The following is an 18,176-nucleotide window of genomic DNA, read 5'->3' as shown; positions in this document are numbered from 1 at the left end:
CGCTCCGCGGGGGGTGGGGGGCGCCGCAGGACACTCCCCAGGTCTGCACTGCAGGGTGCGCTGAGTGTTCCGCGCGTGAAGGCATAGAGACGCGGCGGGCCGGCTTTTAAGGGAAGGCGGCTCTTGATGTCACCTGTTACTCTACCTGGGACGCGGACGGTGCGCGTGCGCACAGTGGCCCCAGGCGAAGGTTTGTGTTTGCGGTCAGAATCTGTATCGGAGTCCCTAATTCGGCACACCTCAAGGATCAATGAAAAGCGACTGGTTCTTAAGTGAATAGTTTTATTTTCAATATTTTAAGATTCCAGTTGTTCATGGAAGTGGGTAATGATAGGGGGCCTGGAGCCTACCACGTAGGCATTAAGAGGGAGCACAATTTTTGCCTTTGGCACCAGACTTAGATTGGAAATTGGGGTAAAGTGTTTTTGTTGCAATCAAGTTTTTGACCATGTGTTCCTTGTGCTTCTGGGTTTGTTTTATAACTTGTCGAAAACCATGCAGTTTTCTGGGAGGATTGGGAGATCAGTACAAAGTGGTTGCTCTGACTACAAGAAGCGTTTTGTTCAAAGCTCTCTCCTCTCCACCCCTCCATCCAGCTATTAATAGAAAATAAATTAATCGCTGTTTTAAATTATGTAACCCCCCCGAGATTGCTGGGGTTTTTAATTGTTATTTTGCAGAAATGACTGTCAATAGGAGGAATATAATTTTTCTGATAGTTTTCTTTTATCTTGTGTTTTAGAGAGAGAAATGTCATCAGTGGAATCACACCAGAAACAGTTGACTTGTCAGATCCATCCCCATCACCAAACTCATGTAGTTCCTTTGAGCTAATAGACATGGATGCCGGCGGTTTGTATGAACCAGTTTCTCCTCACTGGTTTTATTGTAAAGTAATAGATTCTAAGGAGACATGGATTCCTTTCAACTCGGAGGATTCACAGCAGCTGGAAGAAGCATATAGCTCTGGTAGGAGAAAAATGATGACTTACCATAGACAAAGACTTAATGTCATCTCTCTCAAACTATAATATTAGTCCTTATAGTGAATGCTATTAAAAGTAAATTTTAGATTTTTTTTCCCCCTAGGCATCCCTTATAGCGTTTTTATACAGAAGCTCTGCATTACTAGTAACCCAGACAATTGATAATGTTTAAGAATTTGGTCTGTATCTCAGTACCTATTGTAATTTCTGCATAGTTATCCAATAATATTTCTTAGTTCTAGGTTATGTTTCAGTTTTTGTTTATAAAGAGTGTGTATGTGTGGGGAGGTCACATTCACATTGTAACAGAATGAATTCTTTAATTTGTCACTTGCTTTTTTCTTTTATGAAATATGATGCTAGTTATTACTTTTTCATCATGATGGTCATGGTCATTAATTTACCTTTTGGTCCCTCGAGGAAAAATTTCAGAAAAGCTGTCTTATATACATTAATATATAGATAGATAGATAGATAGATAGATAGATAATATAGATATAGATAGATAAAGATATATAGATATATTGATTTCAGAGAGGAAGGGAGAGGGGGAGAGAGATAGAAACCTCAGTGATGAGAGAATCATTGATCGGCAACCTGGCATGTGCCCTGACCAGGAATTGAACCACAACCTCCTAGTTCATAGGTGGACACTCAACCACTGAGCCACTGGCCAGGCTTAAATACATTTTTGTGGTTGTTAATCCTCACCCAAGGATATTTTTCCATTGATTTTAGAGAGAGTGGAAGGGAGGGGGAGAGACAGAAAGAGACAAACATTGATGTGAAAGAGACCCCTCAGCTGGTTGCCTCCCACACACGCCCGAGAGGTATGTGCTCTTGACTGGAATTGAACCCAAGGCCCTTCAGTTCTTGGACCCATGGTCTCCACTGAGCCAAACTGGCGAGGGCTATATACATTTTCTTTTTTTCAAAGGGACACTACTATCTCCTCAGAAAAAGAACAGAACAGTGTTTGGGTATTATTTTTTTCATGTTTCATTAAAACCAATAATGGTTTTGATGGTTTGTAAAATAGTGGAAGGTAGCAATTAAATTCCATTTTGTTTAATGTTTATCCAAGTAGAAAATGTTCATTCATGTGTTTCTTGACATTATTTAGAGTATAACTCAGAACTGTATTTCGGGAGATTTATTTTTATATATGTACTTCTTTGCCTCTTTTCAATTCTTGATAGGAAAAGACTGTAATGAGAAAGTTGTCCCCACTGATGGGGGCCGGTATGACGTTCATTTGGGGGAGAGGATGCGGTATGCTGTGTATTGGGATGAGCAAGCATCAGAAGTGAGACGATGTACCTGGTTTTACAAGGGAGACAAAGATAATAAGTATATTCCCTATTCAGAGAGCTTCAGCCAAATATTAGAGGTATTCCTTTTACCCCTTTAAACTAATTTTCTTTATTTTTTTTTCTTATTTAATCTTCTCTTCCTCTATGGCTTATATTGTTTTGAAAATTTCAGGAAGAGTTTGGTTCTATCTGCACACAGTTTATAGTCTTTCTTTGTGCAAATTAGTTTCAGGATAAAGTAGTTTTTATTTCCAGATTTTAAAATATACTATGGAAGTTGTTATGCCCTTAAATGAAGAAGTATTTTCCCTAATGGTGATTATTGTTAATATTTAAACTCTGACCACAGGATTTTCTTTTTGCCTTTTATTTTTCTTGCTCTGAAAACTGCCTGAAATTTGCTTAAAGTAGGACATTATTATTATTGAAATAAATATATAAAAATGTGAACAATGATGATCTCTAGTCTAGATGGTGGAATTAGGATTGATTTTTTTCCTTTTTCCTATATTAATGTTGCATTTAAAAAGAATTTTGAAATAAATTTGATAAATCAAGAGAAAGAGCTATATATGTAATATATTCCTAATTTTATGGAAAATATACATGCATTAATATTATTGAAAGAAATATATAAGAATGTGAAAAATACTTATCTCCAGTCTAGATGATGGAAGTAGGAGTGATTTTTTTCTTTGTCCCATACTATTACCTGTTGTAATTTTAAAAATGAATTCAATTAATTGGAATAGGATATTCTTATTGTAATTGTTTACTTAGTAGTATCCTCTTGAATGTTAGTTTTAATAGGAAAGCAATAAGAGAAATGTAATGAAATGTGTTGTTGTTTTTTTTTGTGTGTGTGTGTGTGTGTGTTTTCTTTTAAGGAAACTTACATGCTTGCTGTAACTCAGGATGACTGGAAAAAGAAACTGGAGTCTCCCAACAGAGAAATTATTGTATTACACAATCCAAAGGTAAAGCAAATTAAAAAGCCTTTCTCTAATATTGGGATTGCAAGTTAATTGCATTACTAAGGAGAACTTTTATTGGTTTCTTTTTCTTAGGAATTCTTCTTTGAATGACCTTTGGGAATTTTATATTATGTGAACAGTTATGAAACTTAAAAGTTATAGCCACTACCATTTTTATTTACCTTTTCACTTTATACAGAATATTTTCTTAGGGAAAGTTATGCCTCTGTAAATTCAGACTATCACTAATACATTATGTGGCATGTTTTTCCATGTGTAGGCTATTGTTGAAAGTCTGTTAGCTTGATGTTTGTTTTCTTTTTTTTTAGCTTTATTGAGATAGAATTGACAAAATTATAAGATTTTTTTAGTTTTTTAATTCTCATCCAAGGATATTTTTATTGATTTAGGGGAGAGAGAGAGAGAGAGAGAAGAGAAACATCCATGTGCAAGAGAAACATCCATTGGTTGCCTCCCGTACATGCCCTGATTGGGGATTGAACTCACAATCTAGGTCAGTGATGGTGAACCTTTTGAGCTCGCCGTGTCAGCATTTTGAAAAACCCTAACTTAACTCTGGTGCCATGTCACATCTAGAAATTTTTTGATATTTGAAACCATAGTAAAACAAAGACTTATATTTTTGATATTTATTTTATATATTTAAATGCCATTTAACAAAGAAAAATCAACCAAAAAAGTGAGTTCACATGTCACCTCTGACACGTGTGTCATAGGTTCTCCATCACTGATCTAGGTGCATGTCCTGACTGGAAACTGAACCCATAGCTTTTTGGTGTACGGAACGATGCTCAACCAACTGAGTGTCCCAACTGGGCATAAGATATTTAAATTGTACAACATTAGCCAAATATATTTTCAGGGTTCTCATTTCCAACTGTAGTAATTGCATATCAAAACTCCATTTGAGATTTGACTATGTATTATGTTTTGAAAAACATGTTCCTGCCCCTCATTGTATAAATAGAGATGTCTTTAATGTAGAATATCTTCATATCTATTCACTGTGAATGTTTTATTTTATTGATTAAACTCTATAGAACCAGAAAAGATTCAGTGGTATGTGCTGAAAATAGCTTATAGGATTAAACAGTTTTTGGCATCTTTTCTATTTAAGCTTATGGTGCATTACCAGCCAGTTGCAGGGTCTGATGAATGGGGTTCCACACCCACTGAGCAGGGTCGACCAAGAACAGTGAAGAGAGGGGTTGAGAACATCTCTGTTGACATTCATTGTGGTAATGTTAATTATTAAATTTTTTCTTCTGATATACTGATTTATTTATGGCTTACATTGTGACCTTTTTCTATGGCTTTGGAATACCTCAAGGCTTAAACATGATCTTTAATTACATGAGCTTATTTGGAGTTAATATTAGCATCACTTCACCTACTACGAATCTTAATAGGTAGAGAAATCTCTTTTAAAGTTGCTAAGTATGTATAGTAGGATGGATAAAATTTTGCAGTACTAATCAGAAATTCGTTAAATACAGACGAACTGACTTAGTCCTAATTCTAAGAAATATGATTCCACCTGTTTGATTAGAAATTTAGTACTTGTAACTCCTGTAGTTGAAGATTTTCAACTAAGGAAAAGTATTTTCCAGTACAACCTTGATAGTTATTCATTGCTATCTAGGGTTGTTTATGTTTAGTTTTATAATGTATTTAACTGGATTACAAAATTCTTTTTATCTTGCAGAGGTGATAGCTTGTCTCTTGCACAAAGTCTTAGATATACTATAATTAAAAAGATGGTTTTATAATTTTAGGCTTCAAATACATGCCAGACATTATTGGTACAATTGATAAAAATTGAATATTAGGTAAGATTATTTATTAATGTTAAAAATTGCTTGAATTCAATAACTGCACTGCGTCTGACAAAGAGAATATTCTTAGGAAATATACATTTAAATATTAAAGGTTTAAGAGTATGATGTGTGCAGTCTGATGTATGCAACCTGCTCCTAACTGGTCAGAAAAATAAATGTGTATGTATGCATAATGAAGCATATTGGTAAATGTTAGAGTGTTGAATCTGGGTAAAAAGTACATGTGAGTTTCTGTACTATTCTTCCAGGTTTTCTGTAAGATTGCAGTTATTTCAAAGTAAAAAGTTTTAAAAACGTGAAATTTTTTTCATAAACTTATTTTAAGATAAATTAGAAACAAAGTAAAATCACTGTGCTTTTACTAAGTAGTTATATGCAGGATTATTTTGTGTCCATTAAATTATCTGCTCATATTTCAACTTGCTTATTTTTATAACCCATTCATTGTGAATGTTTGATTTTAGAATATGGGACTAGTTCTGTAGAATAATTTTTCTTTTTAATTTCATTTAAAGGGGAACCTTTACAAATAGACCATTTGGTTTTTGTAGTCCATGGGATTGGACCAGCTTGTGATCTCCGCTTTCGAAGCATTGTACAATGTGGTAGGTTTGCAAAGCATGTAAGATTAGGTCACTTAAGGAGAATATTAGTCAGTGCTCCTGTGAGCTGAAATAAAAGGTTGTCTTTAGTCTGTTATTCCAGCTGCATAAAAACATTTGGAGCGCTCAAGACAGGTGGCAAGATAGTAAAGCTTCCCATCTGAGGCATAAAGTACTAGTGAATTCCGTAGGCTAATAGTTTATACTCTTAACTAATAATTCTTGAATGATTAAGCCCTTAATCCTTTAAAATGCCTTTATGATGTGATAATCCTATGTCTAATTATTCCAAATTTAAAGAAACTATAAAGATGATATAGTTTAAATGAATAACAGAAACCAGTCATTTTTGTAATTCATACTGTGATAAACCTCTTGAAATTCTAATTGGACTATTTAGGTCATTAGCATAACTTGATCTTGAAAGGTAGTGTCCTCTAAAACTTGATAGTATTTAAAGTCAATTGTCCCAATTTTACTTACCCTACTGGCTGATGCTTCTAAGCCTAACCCTTCTTAGAAGGTTAAGATTGATATAATATGAATTTCAAACAGCTGTGTATTTTTTTAAAATCTAAAATATTGGGTAGTGGTTGTTTGTAAGAACTAGAAAGTTAGAATTGGAATCTGACTGCAAGTTATGTGATATTTTTTTTTCTTTTTAAAATTGAAACAGTTCCCATGACACATTAGAAATTTTGAAGTTAGCTTTTTCTTTGATGAAATGTACTAGTATTGTATAGTAAAAGCAAGTATTAAAGGAACAGCTTTTCTTACATGCATTCATAATTTTTCTGAATACCACTTTGCTACTTTTGACTCAAGTAAATGCATGTTCTAAGCAAATGTAGATAGAGATTATATTTATATGATCTATTGCAAATTCATTGCTTCACTGTTGATGCATAAGTTAATTTTCTTTTCAGTTAATGATTTTCGCAGTGTTTCCTTAAACCTGCTACAAACACATTTTAAGAAAGCCCAAGAAAATCAGCAGATTGGGAGGATAGAATTTCTTCCAGTCAACTGGCACAGTCCTTTGCATTCTACTGGTGTGGATGTGTAAGTAATACCAACCGTGATTGTAATGTGTTCTCTGATCATTAAAATACTTAGGGATATTTCTGCAACAACTGATTGTATATTTAAAATTTTGTTCAACGAAAAGATTTTTGTATTTCTTTTTTTTTTTTTTTAGAGATACATTATTAAATGCTAAATAATCCACTCAGCCGGTATGGCTCCATGCTTGAGTGTCAACCCATGAACCAGGTCACTGTTTAGTTTCTAGTCAGGGCACATGCCTGGGTTGTGGGTTCAATTTCTAGTAGGAGGTGTGTAGGAAGCAGCCAATCCATGATTCTCTTTCATCATTGATGTTTCTATCTCTCCCTCTCCCTTCTCTCTAAAATCAATTATAGAGATATTTAAAAAATAATAAATGCTAACTGGCACCTTGGTTTAACTAGTTCAAGTTAGGAGTAAAGAGCTGTTTGTATTTTCTTCTAGTATGTTTTACTGGCTCATTAGTATTTACCATTACAGCTTTTCTTATTTCTTTAGCATTAAAGCCAAACATTGCTTTCTCCCTATAGAGTATAAACATTTCCATCTTCGGATGTCAAAAGTCCACCTACCTTAAAATGTATATAGTATTTTGTTGTTTCTTTTTTAAAAAATATATTTTTATTAATTTCAGAAAGGAAGCGAGAGGGAGAAAGAGAGATAGAAACATCACTGATGAGAGAGAATCATTGATCGGCTGCCTCCTGCACACCCCCCACTGGGGATTGAGCCTGCAACCCAGGCATGTGCCCCTGGCCAGAATCGAACCCGGACCCTTTGGTCTGCAGGCCGACGCTCTATCCACTGAGCCAAACCAGCTAGGGCTTTTGTTGTTTCTTTTATGACCATATTTAGATAATATTTGTCCCAATTTGGGAAAAAGGGAAATCCCCAAACATTAAATTATTATCATTTATACTTTGGGGTATAATTGGTACAACTCCTTTTATGTGATGGTTTTCTAAGTTACAAGCCCAATAGTTTTGTTTGTAAATTTTATGGTAATGTCAGAGAAGATTGCCTTATATTAAGGATATTCAGCTATGCGCTCTTCAGAAAGAAGTATGTTCATCATATACTTCTACGATAGAACTAGGAGATGCTTCTTTAGAAGATAAAGAAAGCAGTCAGCATTATTTCCATGCTGGTCTTGGAAATGGCTTCCCTGATTCTGTCTCTTAAGTTCTTAATGACCTAGGATTTGAGCATATTCCATGTGCCAGATGCTCCACTGTAGTGTTTATTTTAATGGGTATGACGTTCACATCATATTTAAGCTGATGCTCAGAGATGACTAAGGTCATTTAGCCTCCTCTAAACTACAGAAACTGTTGAATCTTTAAGGAATTTCTCTGGGAATTTTGAGAAAGTTTTAACTGGAAGTTGATTTAGAAAATGTCAGCATGGTTTTCCTTTGTGAGACATGAGTTCTGTTTGCCTTTGGCTTCTTTCAACTTTAAGAAATTCTACATTGAGAGCTGATCTAATTAGTCATTTGGCTTGTGATCAAACAACTTTAATGCTGAGGATTCTCGGGAAACCCTCTTGTATGTTTTAACATTAAAAAAAATGATTTGGAGAGAGAAACATAGATATGAGAGCAAAACATTGTCAGCTGCCTTCTGCATGCCCGCTACTGAGGATCGAGCCAGAAACTCAGGCATGTGCCCTGACTAGTAATAGAACCGGCAGACTTTTGATGCATGGGGTAATGCCCAACCAACTGAGCCACACCAGCCAGGGCTCTTTTGTTTTTAAAAAAATCCTTTTTATTACAGAGAATTCTTTACACAAAAGTAGCATATATGATGAATTTTTCTGTACTGATTATGATTACCCATTCCCAACAAGCCTCAACACATTGCCAGTTTGGCCCTATCCCTGTCAGCCTACCCCTGTCTACTGCTCCCTCTATTATATTGTTTTTGAGTCAAATCACAGATATATTATTTCTTCTGTAAACGCTTCAGTTTGTATGTTTTAAAGGACTTTTAATAAAATACAACCGTAATACTATTCACACCTAAAAATTCTTAATATCAGCAAATATACAGTGTTCAATTTTCCAATTTTATAATAAATCTTATGATTTATATATACACACATATATAATGTATACATACTCTCACGCAAAATTGATGTTTTTCTCTCTAATAAAATGCACACATACATACATATATACATACATAGTTTAAGCTAGAATCCAAGGGTGCCTTTTAAGTCTCTCTTAATTTCTTGATTACTTTTCCATCTGTTATTTTCTTGCAATTTATGTATTGAAGAAACTGAGTTGTTTGTCTCTGAATTTTGTTGATCACATCCCTTTGGCTTCATTAAACCTTTCTCTCTGTCCTCTATTTCCTATAAGTTGATAATTGCCTCTTGTATCTTTAACTATCTAAGTCTAAACTTGGAGGCTAAGCTAGATAACTTAGAGGAAGTTACAGAATGTATTTTGGTTTTCTTTTTTCTTTTAATATATTTTATTAATTTCAGAAATAGGAAGGGAGAGGGAGAGAAACATTAATGATGAGAGAGAATCATTGATCAACTGCTTCCTGCATGCCCCCTACCTAGATGGAGCCTGCAACCTGGGCATGTGCCTTGACCAGGAATCGAACCCTGATCTCCTGGTTCATGGGTTGACATTCAACCACTGAGCACTCCGGCCAGGTGTATTTTGGTTTTCTGCTTAAAACATCTTTCCTTTTTTTCAGAGATCTACAGCGAATAACCCTGCCCAGCATTAATCGCCTAAGGCACTTCACCAATGACACAATTCTGGATGTCTTCTTCTACAATAGCCCCACCTACTGTCAGACTATTGTGGACACAGTTGCTTCTGAAATGAACCGAATATATATGCTTTTTCTGCAGAGAAACCCTGATTTCAAAGGGGGTGTATCCATTGCTGGTCATAGTTTAGGTAACAAATGAATTCTCTGTAACCAGAGAGGACGATCACACTTTTAGGACACCTGTTTTTGAACAACAATGTCTTTTATCAGTATCAGATGCAGAGGTCTAGAACTGGTCTGTGATGAAGAATTTGGAAAGGGTTGGAAGGGTGGTGGTGGAGTGGAAAGAAGACTCCCTGCTTCATAGATTTTGCTACATGGGTAATTGACTTATTATTTTTTTGTATAAAAGACAACTATTTAGAAATTGTCCCTTCTTTCTTCTATTTTACTTATAGGTTCGCTTATATTGTTTGATATCCTAACAAATCAGAAAGATTCTTTGGGGGATATTGACAGTAAAAAGGTAATTTAGATGTTCAGATAGGTTCTCTTTGCTTAGTAAGGATTTTTTCACTTAGTTTAGTCTCATACCATAACTTCAAATTTACATTTATTTTAATAGACTTGTGATTATCTCTGTCATTCTTTGATGATAGAAGCAAGATAGCAATACACTTCTAGAAATATTTGCCAGTCTAAAATAACTATACATATCTTATTTTCCATTATAAGTATGTACTACTGATCTATTATTAGAATTATAAAATTGAGCTGAAATGGAGTTTGCATATGATAAAATGAAGAATGAATTAGATACAGATTGATATAATTTATAGTAATTGTTTGAAAGCAGTGGGAGGACTTAGTGTTTAAACATCTTTTAGTAAAATAAAGTCCTCTGAACACTTATCTCTAGTGCTGAGTTAGTACTTAGCAAAACTGTCTTATATTTTTTCTCTTTTTGATGCAAGTGTCCTGTGAGTTCTCCCAGTGCAGGGGCTTTGCCTTAGATTGTTTTGTCTTAGACTCTATCCCTAATAAGAGCTCAGTTTTGTTAATGATAGTGAACAATGCTTTGATGATTATTCACTCATTTGTTTATTTTAAAACATACTAAGTTTCAAATGCAGAAACTTAAAGATCAGCACCTCTTAACTTATATTTTATATAAATCACAATTTAAAGTTAAGATACATCTCTGTGGAAATCTTAGCTAGTACATATATTTATTGTGAAATGGTATTAATAAAGAAAAATATAAGGAATGTAGAGAATAATGAGCTTTACAATTTAATTTTTAGGATTCGCCAAATATGGATCAAGGAGACACACCGACAATAGAGGAAGATCTGAAGAAACTTCAACTCTCTGAATTCTTTAGTATCTTTGAGAAGGAGAAAATAGATAAAAAAGCTCTGGTAAAAAATAACCTTTTATAACTTCATGCCATACCATTTTTAATATTTTTTACTATTTCATCATACTGCTTAGTAAGAGCCTGCCCTTTGGAAGCATTTTAGTCATAAATACTTTGTTATCATTAGTAATGTTCTTTAGCATTATTTATGTCTTAAAATCATATCAAGTGATCTTTGCTTTGTGGGAGTTTAAAGTTCAGAAAAGTCATATTGGTATGCTTATAGCAATAGAGCAAAGATTAAAAAACAGCACATCTCAGAAAACATGAGAGGAAAAAGAAATGACCAGTAACTATTCCAACTCTTATTTTCTGTTATACTTTCAAGAGCACTACTATAGATATTTGCTTGTTTAGTTTTTGTTTTTTTTGCCACTTACATTGTGTTTTTACTCTGGTTTCAATATGTTAATTCAATGGATATTTAGTAAATCTTTACTATGATATACCAAGTACTAAAGATAGAGTGGTGAATAAGACAGAAATGGTCCCTAACCTCATGGTGTTTATAGTTTACGGCTAAAGACACCTATTAAGTAATCAAAAACAAAATTAAATTACAATTGTGATAAGTTCTAAGTAGGAAAAGTACACAGTGGTATAAGAATGCATAGTAGGATGAACTGATCTAGTTTGGGAGGGTGAAGGAAGACTTCCCTAGTCAAGTGAGTAGCACATCAGCTGAGTCTTGACTGTTACTCTGTTTCATGCTCTCTGTTTGCTTTATGTTCTTACTGTTTGTGTCCAGGAGTAGGAATATAATATTTCTCAGGATGTGACATCCAAGTGAGCATGGAAATCAAGGAGGGTTTTTCTGTCATGAAGTTAGATACCTACTTCTGTTGATTTAAAAAAATAATACAGTGTTATCTATATTAATATAGATTGATACTATAGTATTGATATTTTAAATTCTTCTTTAGGCTCTTTTATGAATAAAATAGTATTTCCTTCTCTAACTTATTAATGATGTACTACTAGGAAGCCCTAGTAGTATAAATCAAAGAATAGCAGAGTACTTAAGCCTTATCCTTTTAAGAGAACAGGGCATTTAATTGATTTCATTATGCCTAGAAATAAGGAAGGTATTTGATTTTCTGTGCCTAGGCTTTATGTACAGACAGAGATCTTGAGGAAATTGGAATTCCCTTAGGACCAAGAAAGAAGATACTAAATCACTTTAGGACCAGAGAAAATTCAATGGTATGTGCTTAATATATATAGCTTATAGCAGTAAACAATTTTTTACATCCTTGTATCTTTTTGCTTTGTGAAGTCTAGAGAGCTAAATAATTTTGTTAATTGGTTTTTGGCTCTGTTCAAGAAATTAAACACATTTATTGATGCCTTGACAGTATTATTAGCTTAAAAAGTCATATCTCCCCTAGACTCTTGCTACAATTCTCATTTTTCCTTTTTTGTCTTATAACTGCTTTATTGAAATATAATTTACATCTCATACCATAAAATTCTTCCTTGAAGAGTATACAATTTAGCCCTGACTGGGTAGCTCAGATGGTTAGAACATCGTCTCAATACACCAAGGTTATGGGTTCAATCCCCCATCAGAGCACATCTAATTAATATATATACATATAAAACAGAAATATGCTAATTAACTGGGACGCTGCAACAGGTCAACCGGACAGGAGGTTGTGCGTGCAGCGTCAGGGGCAGGGGCAGGGGCAGGGCAGCAGGGGCCTCTGCTCGCCTGCGCTGGGGGAAGGCCTGATCAGCAGCAGCCACAGCTGCTTCAAGGGCCAGAGAGGGAGGCAGGGCCTGACCGGAGGGTGGGCGGTGCTGCGCGATTTTGAATCGTGCGCTGGGCTCCTAGTACTAGTATAAGAATCAACCAGTGAATGAATACATAAATAACTGGAACAACAAATTGATGTTTTTCTCTCTCTAATAAAAAATATACAATTCAGTGGTTTTTAATATATTCAGAGCTGTGTTACCATTACCACTGTCTAATTCCATTACCCTCCTCCCCACCAAAAGAAACCTCATACCCCTTAGCAGTCACTCCCTATTCCTCCCTGCTGTGGACCCCACTGATCTGCTTTCTGCCTTTATGGATTTTCTTATTCTGGGCATTTTCCTATAAATGGAATCACACAATATGTGCCTTATTGTAACTGTCTTCTTTCTCTTAGCATAACATACTCAATGTTTGTCCATGTTGTAATACTACTAATACATTCTGTTTGGCCCCTAAATTCCTTTCTGTATTTTAGTAGTTAATTATTTTTCAACTTTTTTAGCAGGTTGCTCAGTTCTTATTTAAGGCCCAGTATTTGCATCATTTTCTATACCCATAGAGACATTCTACTTGCTTTCATCAGAAAGGTATAGCACTTTATTGAACTCCTTAGCAATCCTCAACATTCTTTTCCACAGTGCTCTGCTATTGTTTCCTCTCATGATGGTTGCCTAGATGGCTGTGTACCACTTTCATCATTTTAGAGCAAATAGGGATGTCAATTCATAATTCCAGCCAACTTTTGTTTTTATCAACTTTATTGTGTTTTCATCAGCTTTATCTTGTTTTCTGAGAGACTTGTCTTGGAATTATTGGCTATCATTTCAGAACTTTCCCACACATTTTTTCAAACCAGTAGAAAACTATATAATCCTTTGGATATTTTTTACTGCATAGTTCCACAAAACTATTTTTTATTCTTTAGGGCATTAATACATCAACTCCACAATCAGCTTCAGGGTTGAATATGTCTAATATCCCCAAAGAATCTGAGTTCTGCAATAGTGCTGATGGTACTGGAAATGACTATCTGGATGTTGGCATTGGGCAGGTAACAATACTAATTCTCTTTGTTCATTTTATCGCCTGCCATTCATATGGTAAGAACAGATGTAACTTGTTATTGAGAAATGCTTTTAGCCCTGGCCAGTGTTTCTAAATGGTTAGAGCGTTGGCCTACAGAGGGTCTTGGGTTCAGTTCCTGGTCAAGGGCATGTACCTGGGTTGCAGGTTTGATCCCCAACCCAATCCAGTTGGGTGCAGGAGTCAACCGGTTGATGTATCTCTCTCACATCAAATGTTTCTTTCTTTTTCTCTCTTCCCTCTTCGCCCCCTCCCTCCCTTCCACTCTTTCTGAAAAAGCAATGGAAAAATATCCTCAGGTGAGGATTAACAAAAAGGAAAAAAAAATAGAGTAAGAGTGATGCTTTTATTTTCTCCTTCCAGGTATCCGTAAAATACCCTCGACTCATCTATAAACCAGAAATATTCTTTGCCTTTGGATCTCCCATTGGAATGTTTCTTACCGTCCGAGGACTAAAAAGAATAGATCCCAACTACAAATTTCCAACATGCAAAGGTTTCTTCAATATTTATCACCCTGTAAGCATTGGACAGCTCTTGTGGTTTACCTGAATATTAGGGTTTATGGTAAAGAGCATACAATTTTCTGTTGTGTTGTTTTACTTTTTATGTACTCTTCTCTAATAATGAGATAACATAAATAGTATGAATTCGGAAGTGATATGGCAGAACAACTGTGCGTTTAAAAAAAAAAAAGAGCTTATAATCATTCTTGCCTGATAAACATTAGCAGTTCCTCAGACTATCTTCAGCAGAGGTATAGGTAGCTATTGTTTTTCCTATGTAGTTTGATCCTGTGGCCTATAGGATTGAACCAATGGTGGTCCCAGGAGTGGAATTTGAGCCAATGCTGATCCCACATCATAAAGGCAGGAAGCGGATGCACTTAGGTAAGACTGAGTATAGAACTTGCTAATTCCAGACCTCTGGTCAATGCAAACTGACTGACCTCATTCACTTTGTTTAGTTGTATTGGGCCCTAAACTCATTGTACACCATGTAATTTTCTTTATTCATATGTGTTTCAGAACTGAGAGAGGGCTTGACCAGGATGAGTATGGACCTTAAGAACAACTTGCTAGGTTCACTGCGGATGGCCTGGAAGTCTTTCACCAGAACTCCAGACCCTGTCTTACAATCTTCTGAAACTACAGAAGAAACTGAAGCAGAACCTGTGTCAAGTTCAGAGAAGCCTAGCGGTCAGTGACATTGCATATTGATTTCCTACATCAGGCCTGATACGAGGGACTCCGTGGTGTGTAGTTCTTATTCTCAGAGGGACTTCTTACTTGACCCTGTTTTATTGTATAGGACCCATGTTGTGAGTCAAGATGGGCCTTCATCTCTGCTAACCTTTTCTATCATTTAATACCCACAAATTATGGAAGAACATTATTTGTGAAGAAGAATGTCAAGAGAAGCCAAGCATTGATAATGAGACTTTATTAAAACATCCCCAACTTGGGAACTATGGGGGTAATGTTAAGAGCCTACTCTCTGAAGCACCTTTTACAGGGGAATGTCTGTGTATTCATGGGCCAGTTTTGTTTCCCTGGCTGGGGACTAGCTAGGATACGCTCTTAGTTTTACAGTTAACATTGACTTTTTAATTTAGTTTTCAACTGTCTAAAGAGTTTTATCCCTGGGCTTGCATTTCATTTATAAACTAAAGGTAAATGAATTAGCTATCAAAGGTGCAAGAAAGAAAACAGGGATTAGATAAAATCAGTGTGACCTGAGAGCCTTTAAAGGAAGATGGGAGAGAGCTTTCTGAAGAGAGAGTAGCTCATTTTACAGTAAACTTGGAGTCCGAGTAGAAGTAAGGCAGCCTGGAGGCTTTAGGATCTTATTATGGTTCTTCCATATCCAGATGTTAACACAGAAGAGACCTCTGAGGCAGTTAAAGAAGAAGTCCCCCCCATCAATGTGGGAATGCTGAATGGAGGCCAACGCATTGACTACGTGCTACAGGAGAAGCCCATTGAGAGTTTCAATGAGTATTTATTTGCTTTACAAAGCCATCTATGCTACTGGTAAGTGTTGGGCATTTTTTGTTTCATTTGTTTTCATGTTTTTGGTGTAATTGTTTCATAGTCTCTAGGGAATCACTGATCTGCTTCTGTCACTATAGATTAGTTTGCACATGACTTTGATTTAAATGGAATCATACTATATACTCTTTTTTGTATGGCTTTTTTCATTCATTGTGTTGTGTGTATTGGTAGTTCTCTCCTTTTTATTGCTGAGTAGTATATGTCTGTACCACAATTGGGTTAGCCATTCATTCACCTGTTGATGGACACTTGGGTTGTTTCTAGTTTTTGGCTGTTATTGAACTGCTATGTTCAAGATTTTGTATGAACATATTCTTTAACTTCTCTTGGGTAAATATCTAAGAGTAGAGTGATGGGTAAAATGATTTTTAAAAGAAATTGCCAAACTGATTTTCTGCCAGCATTTTCCATTCTCAGTAGCAGTGTTTGGAATTCCAGTTGCTCCATAGCCTCAACAGCACTTGGTATGATTGGTCTCTCAACCTTTCTAAATGGGTTGTTATGGCACCTCATTACAGTTTTAATTTGCATGTTCCTAATGCATAACGACATTGAACGTATTTTCATGTCTTTGCCATCCATACATCTTCATTGGTGAACTATCTATTCAAATCTTTTCCCCATTAAAAGTTGGATTATCTTAGTAAGTTGCAAGCATTCTGTGTTCTAGTTACAAGTCCTTTACAGGTATATTTTTCCCCAGGATGTGGTTTGTTTTTCCATTTTATTTTAAAGGCAGAAGTTTTTGATTTTTATGAAATCCAATTTATTAATGTTCATGTTTCTGGACATATTTAAGAACTATCTGCCAATTCTAGCCTTTAAGATTTCTTCTGTGTTGTAAAAGTTATATCGGTTTAGCTTTTAAAGTTAGGTCTATGATCCATTTTGACTGAGTTAATTTTTTTTTTTTAAATATATTTTATTGATTTTTTACAGAGAGAAAGGGAGAGAGATAGAGAGTTAGAAACATCGATGAGAGAGAAACATCGATCAGCTGCCTCCTGCACACCCCCCACTGGGTATGCGCCCGCAACCTAGGTACATGCCCTTGACCGGAATCGAACCTGGGACCTTTCAGTCCGCAGGCCGACGCTCTATCCACTGAGCCAAACCGATTTCGGCATGACTGAGTTAATTTTTAATATGGTGTGAGGTTAGGATTAAGGTTTATTGTTTTGCAATTGTCCTAGCAACAGTTGTTGATAAGTTTATTGAGAAACCACTGAATTGCCTTGGCTAGATTTTGTCCCATTGATCTATTTATCTATCATTATGCCAGTAAAACAGTCTTGATTATTATAGCTTTATAAGTCTTAGAAATCAGGTATGTGGGTCCACCAATTTTATTATTTGAAGTTATTTTAGCTATTGAAGGTCCTTTGCATTTCCATATATATGTGTGTGTGTGTGTGTGTGTGTGTGTGTGTGTGTGTGTGTGTACACACACACACACATATATATATGTTTTGGTATTCCTAAATATTTTTATTTATTGTCTAAAGTTTTAGATATGTCTCCTTTTTCCCCAATTGATCCCCCCCACACACCCCCCAGCCATTCCCACGCTGGGCAAGCCCCCACCACCCCAGTGGCTGTGTCCATTGTATGCATGCATATTAGCATAACCAAGTCCTTTGGTTGCTCTCTAACCCTCCCCTCCCCTACCATTTGTCTCTAGATTCATCTATTCTTGTTCATCAAATTATGTTGATCATTATATCCCACATATGAGTGAGATCATGTGATATTTACCTTTCTCTGACTGGCTTCTTTCGCTTAGCATAATGCTCTTCAGTTCCATCCATGTTGTTGCAAATGGTAAAAGTTCCTTCTTTTTTTATAGTGGCATAGTATTCCATTGTGTAGATGTACCAGTTTTTTAATTCACTCATCTGCTGATGGGCACTTAGGCTGTTTCCAACTCTGTTAGAACTAGACCTAATAAATGAATTTGGCAAAGTAGCAGGATACAAAATTAACACCCAGAAATCTATGGCCTTTTTATACACCAATAATGAACTCACAGAAAGAAATAAAAAAACAATCCCATTTACCATTGCACCAAAAAAATTAAGACACCTAGGAATAAACTTAACTAAGGATGTAAAAGACCTGTACTGAGAAAACTTCAGGGCATTGAAAAAAGAGATAGAGGAAGACATAAACAAATGAAGAACATACCATGTTCATGTATTGGTAGAATCAACATCACTAAAATGTCAGTACTGCCCAAAGCAATCTACAGTTTCAATGCAATCCCCATTAAAATACCAATGGCATATTTCAACGATCTAGAACAAACTCTCCAAAAATTTAT

General features: G+C 35.5%; 1 protein-coding gene across 1 annotated transcript in view; it reads left to right on the top strand.

Annotated features, from left to right (window-relative positions):
* The first annotated feature begins 746 nt into the window (after positions 1 to 746).
* The window catches only part of DDHD2 (DDHD domain containing 2), a 19,218-nt gene continuing 1,788 nt past the window's right edge, over positions 747 to 18,176 (top strand). The window contains 16 exon segments of the mRNA XM_015565227.1: positions 747 to 784; positions 787 to 969; positions 2,186 to 2,376; positions 3,187 to 3,276; positions 4,412 to 4,532; positions 5,648 to 5,737; positions 6,661 to 6,796; positions 9,517 to 9,725; positions 9,996 to 10,063; positions 10,842 to 10,958; positions 12,065 to 12,160; positions 13,645 to 13,770; positions 14,166 to 14,321; positions 14,590 to 14,692; positions 14,831 to 15,001; positions 15,673 to 15,835. Of these exon segments, the coding sequence (XP_015420713.1) occupies positions 751 to 784; positions 787 to 969; positions 2,186 to 2,376; positions 3,187 to 3,276; positions 4,412 to 4,532; positions 5,648 to 5,737; positions 6,661 to 6,796; positions 9,517 to 9,725; positions 9,996 to 10,063; positions 10,842 to 10,958; positions 12,065 to 12,160; positions 13,645 to 13,770; positions 14,166 to 14,321; positions 14,590 to 14,692; positions 14,831 to 15,001; positions 15,673 to 15,835 (2,054 nt within the window). The 5' untranslated portion in view covers positions 747 to 750.

This window comes from Myotis davidii, unplaced genomic scaffold (assembly GCF_000327345.1).
Source record: "Myotis davidii unplaced genomic scaffold, ASM32734v1 scaffold93, whole genome shotgun sequence".
In the NCBI taxonomy this organism is placed as follows: Eukaryota; Metazoa; Chordata; class Mammalia; order Chiroptera; family Vespertilionidae; genus Myotis; species Myotis davidii.
The sequence above is the reverse complement of the archived record's forward strand: the minus strand, read 5'-3'. Positions and strand labels throughout refer to the sequence as shown.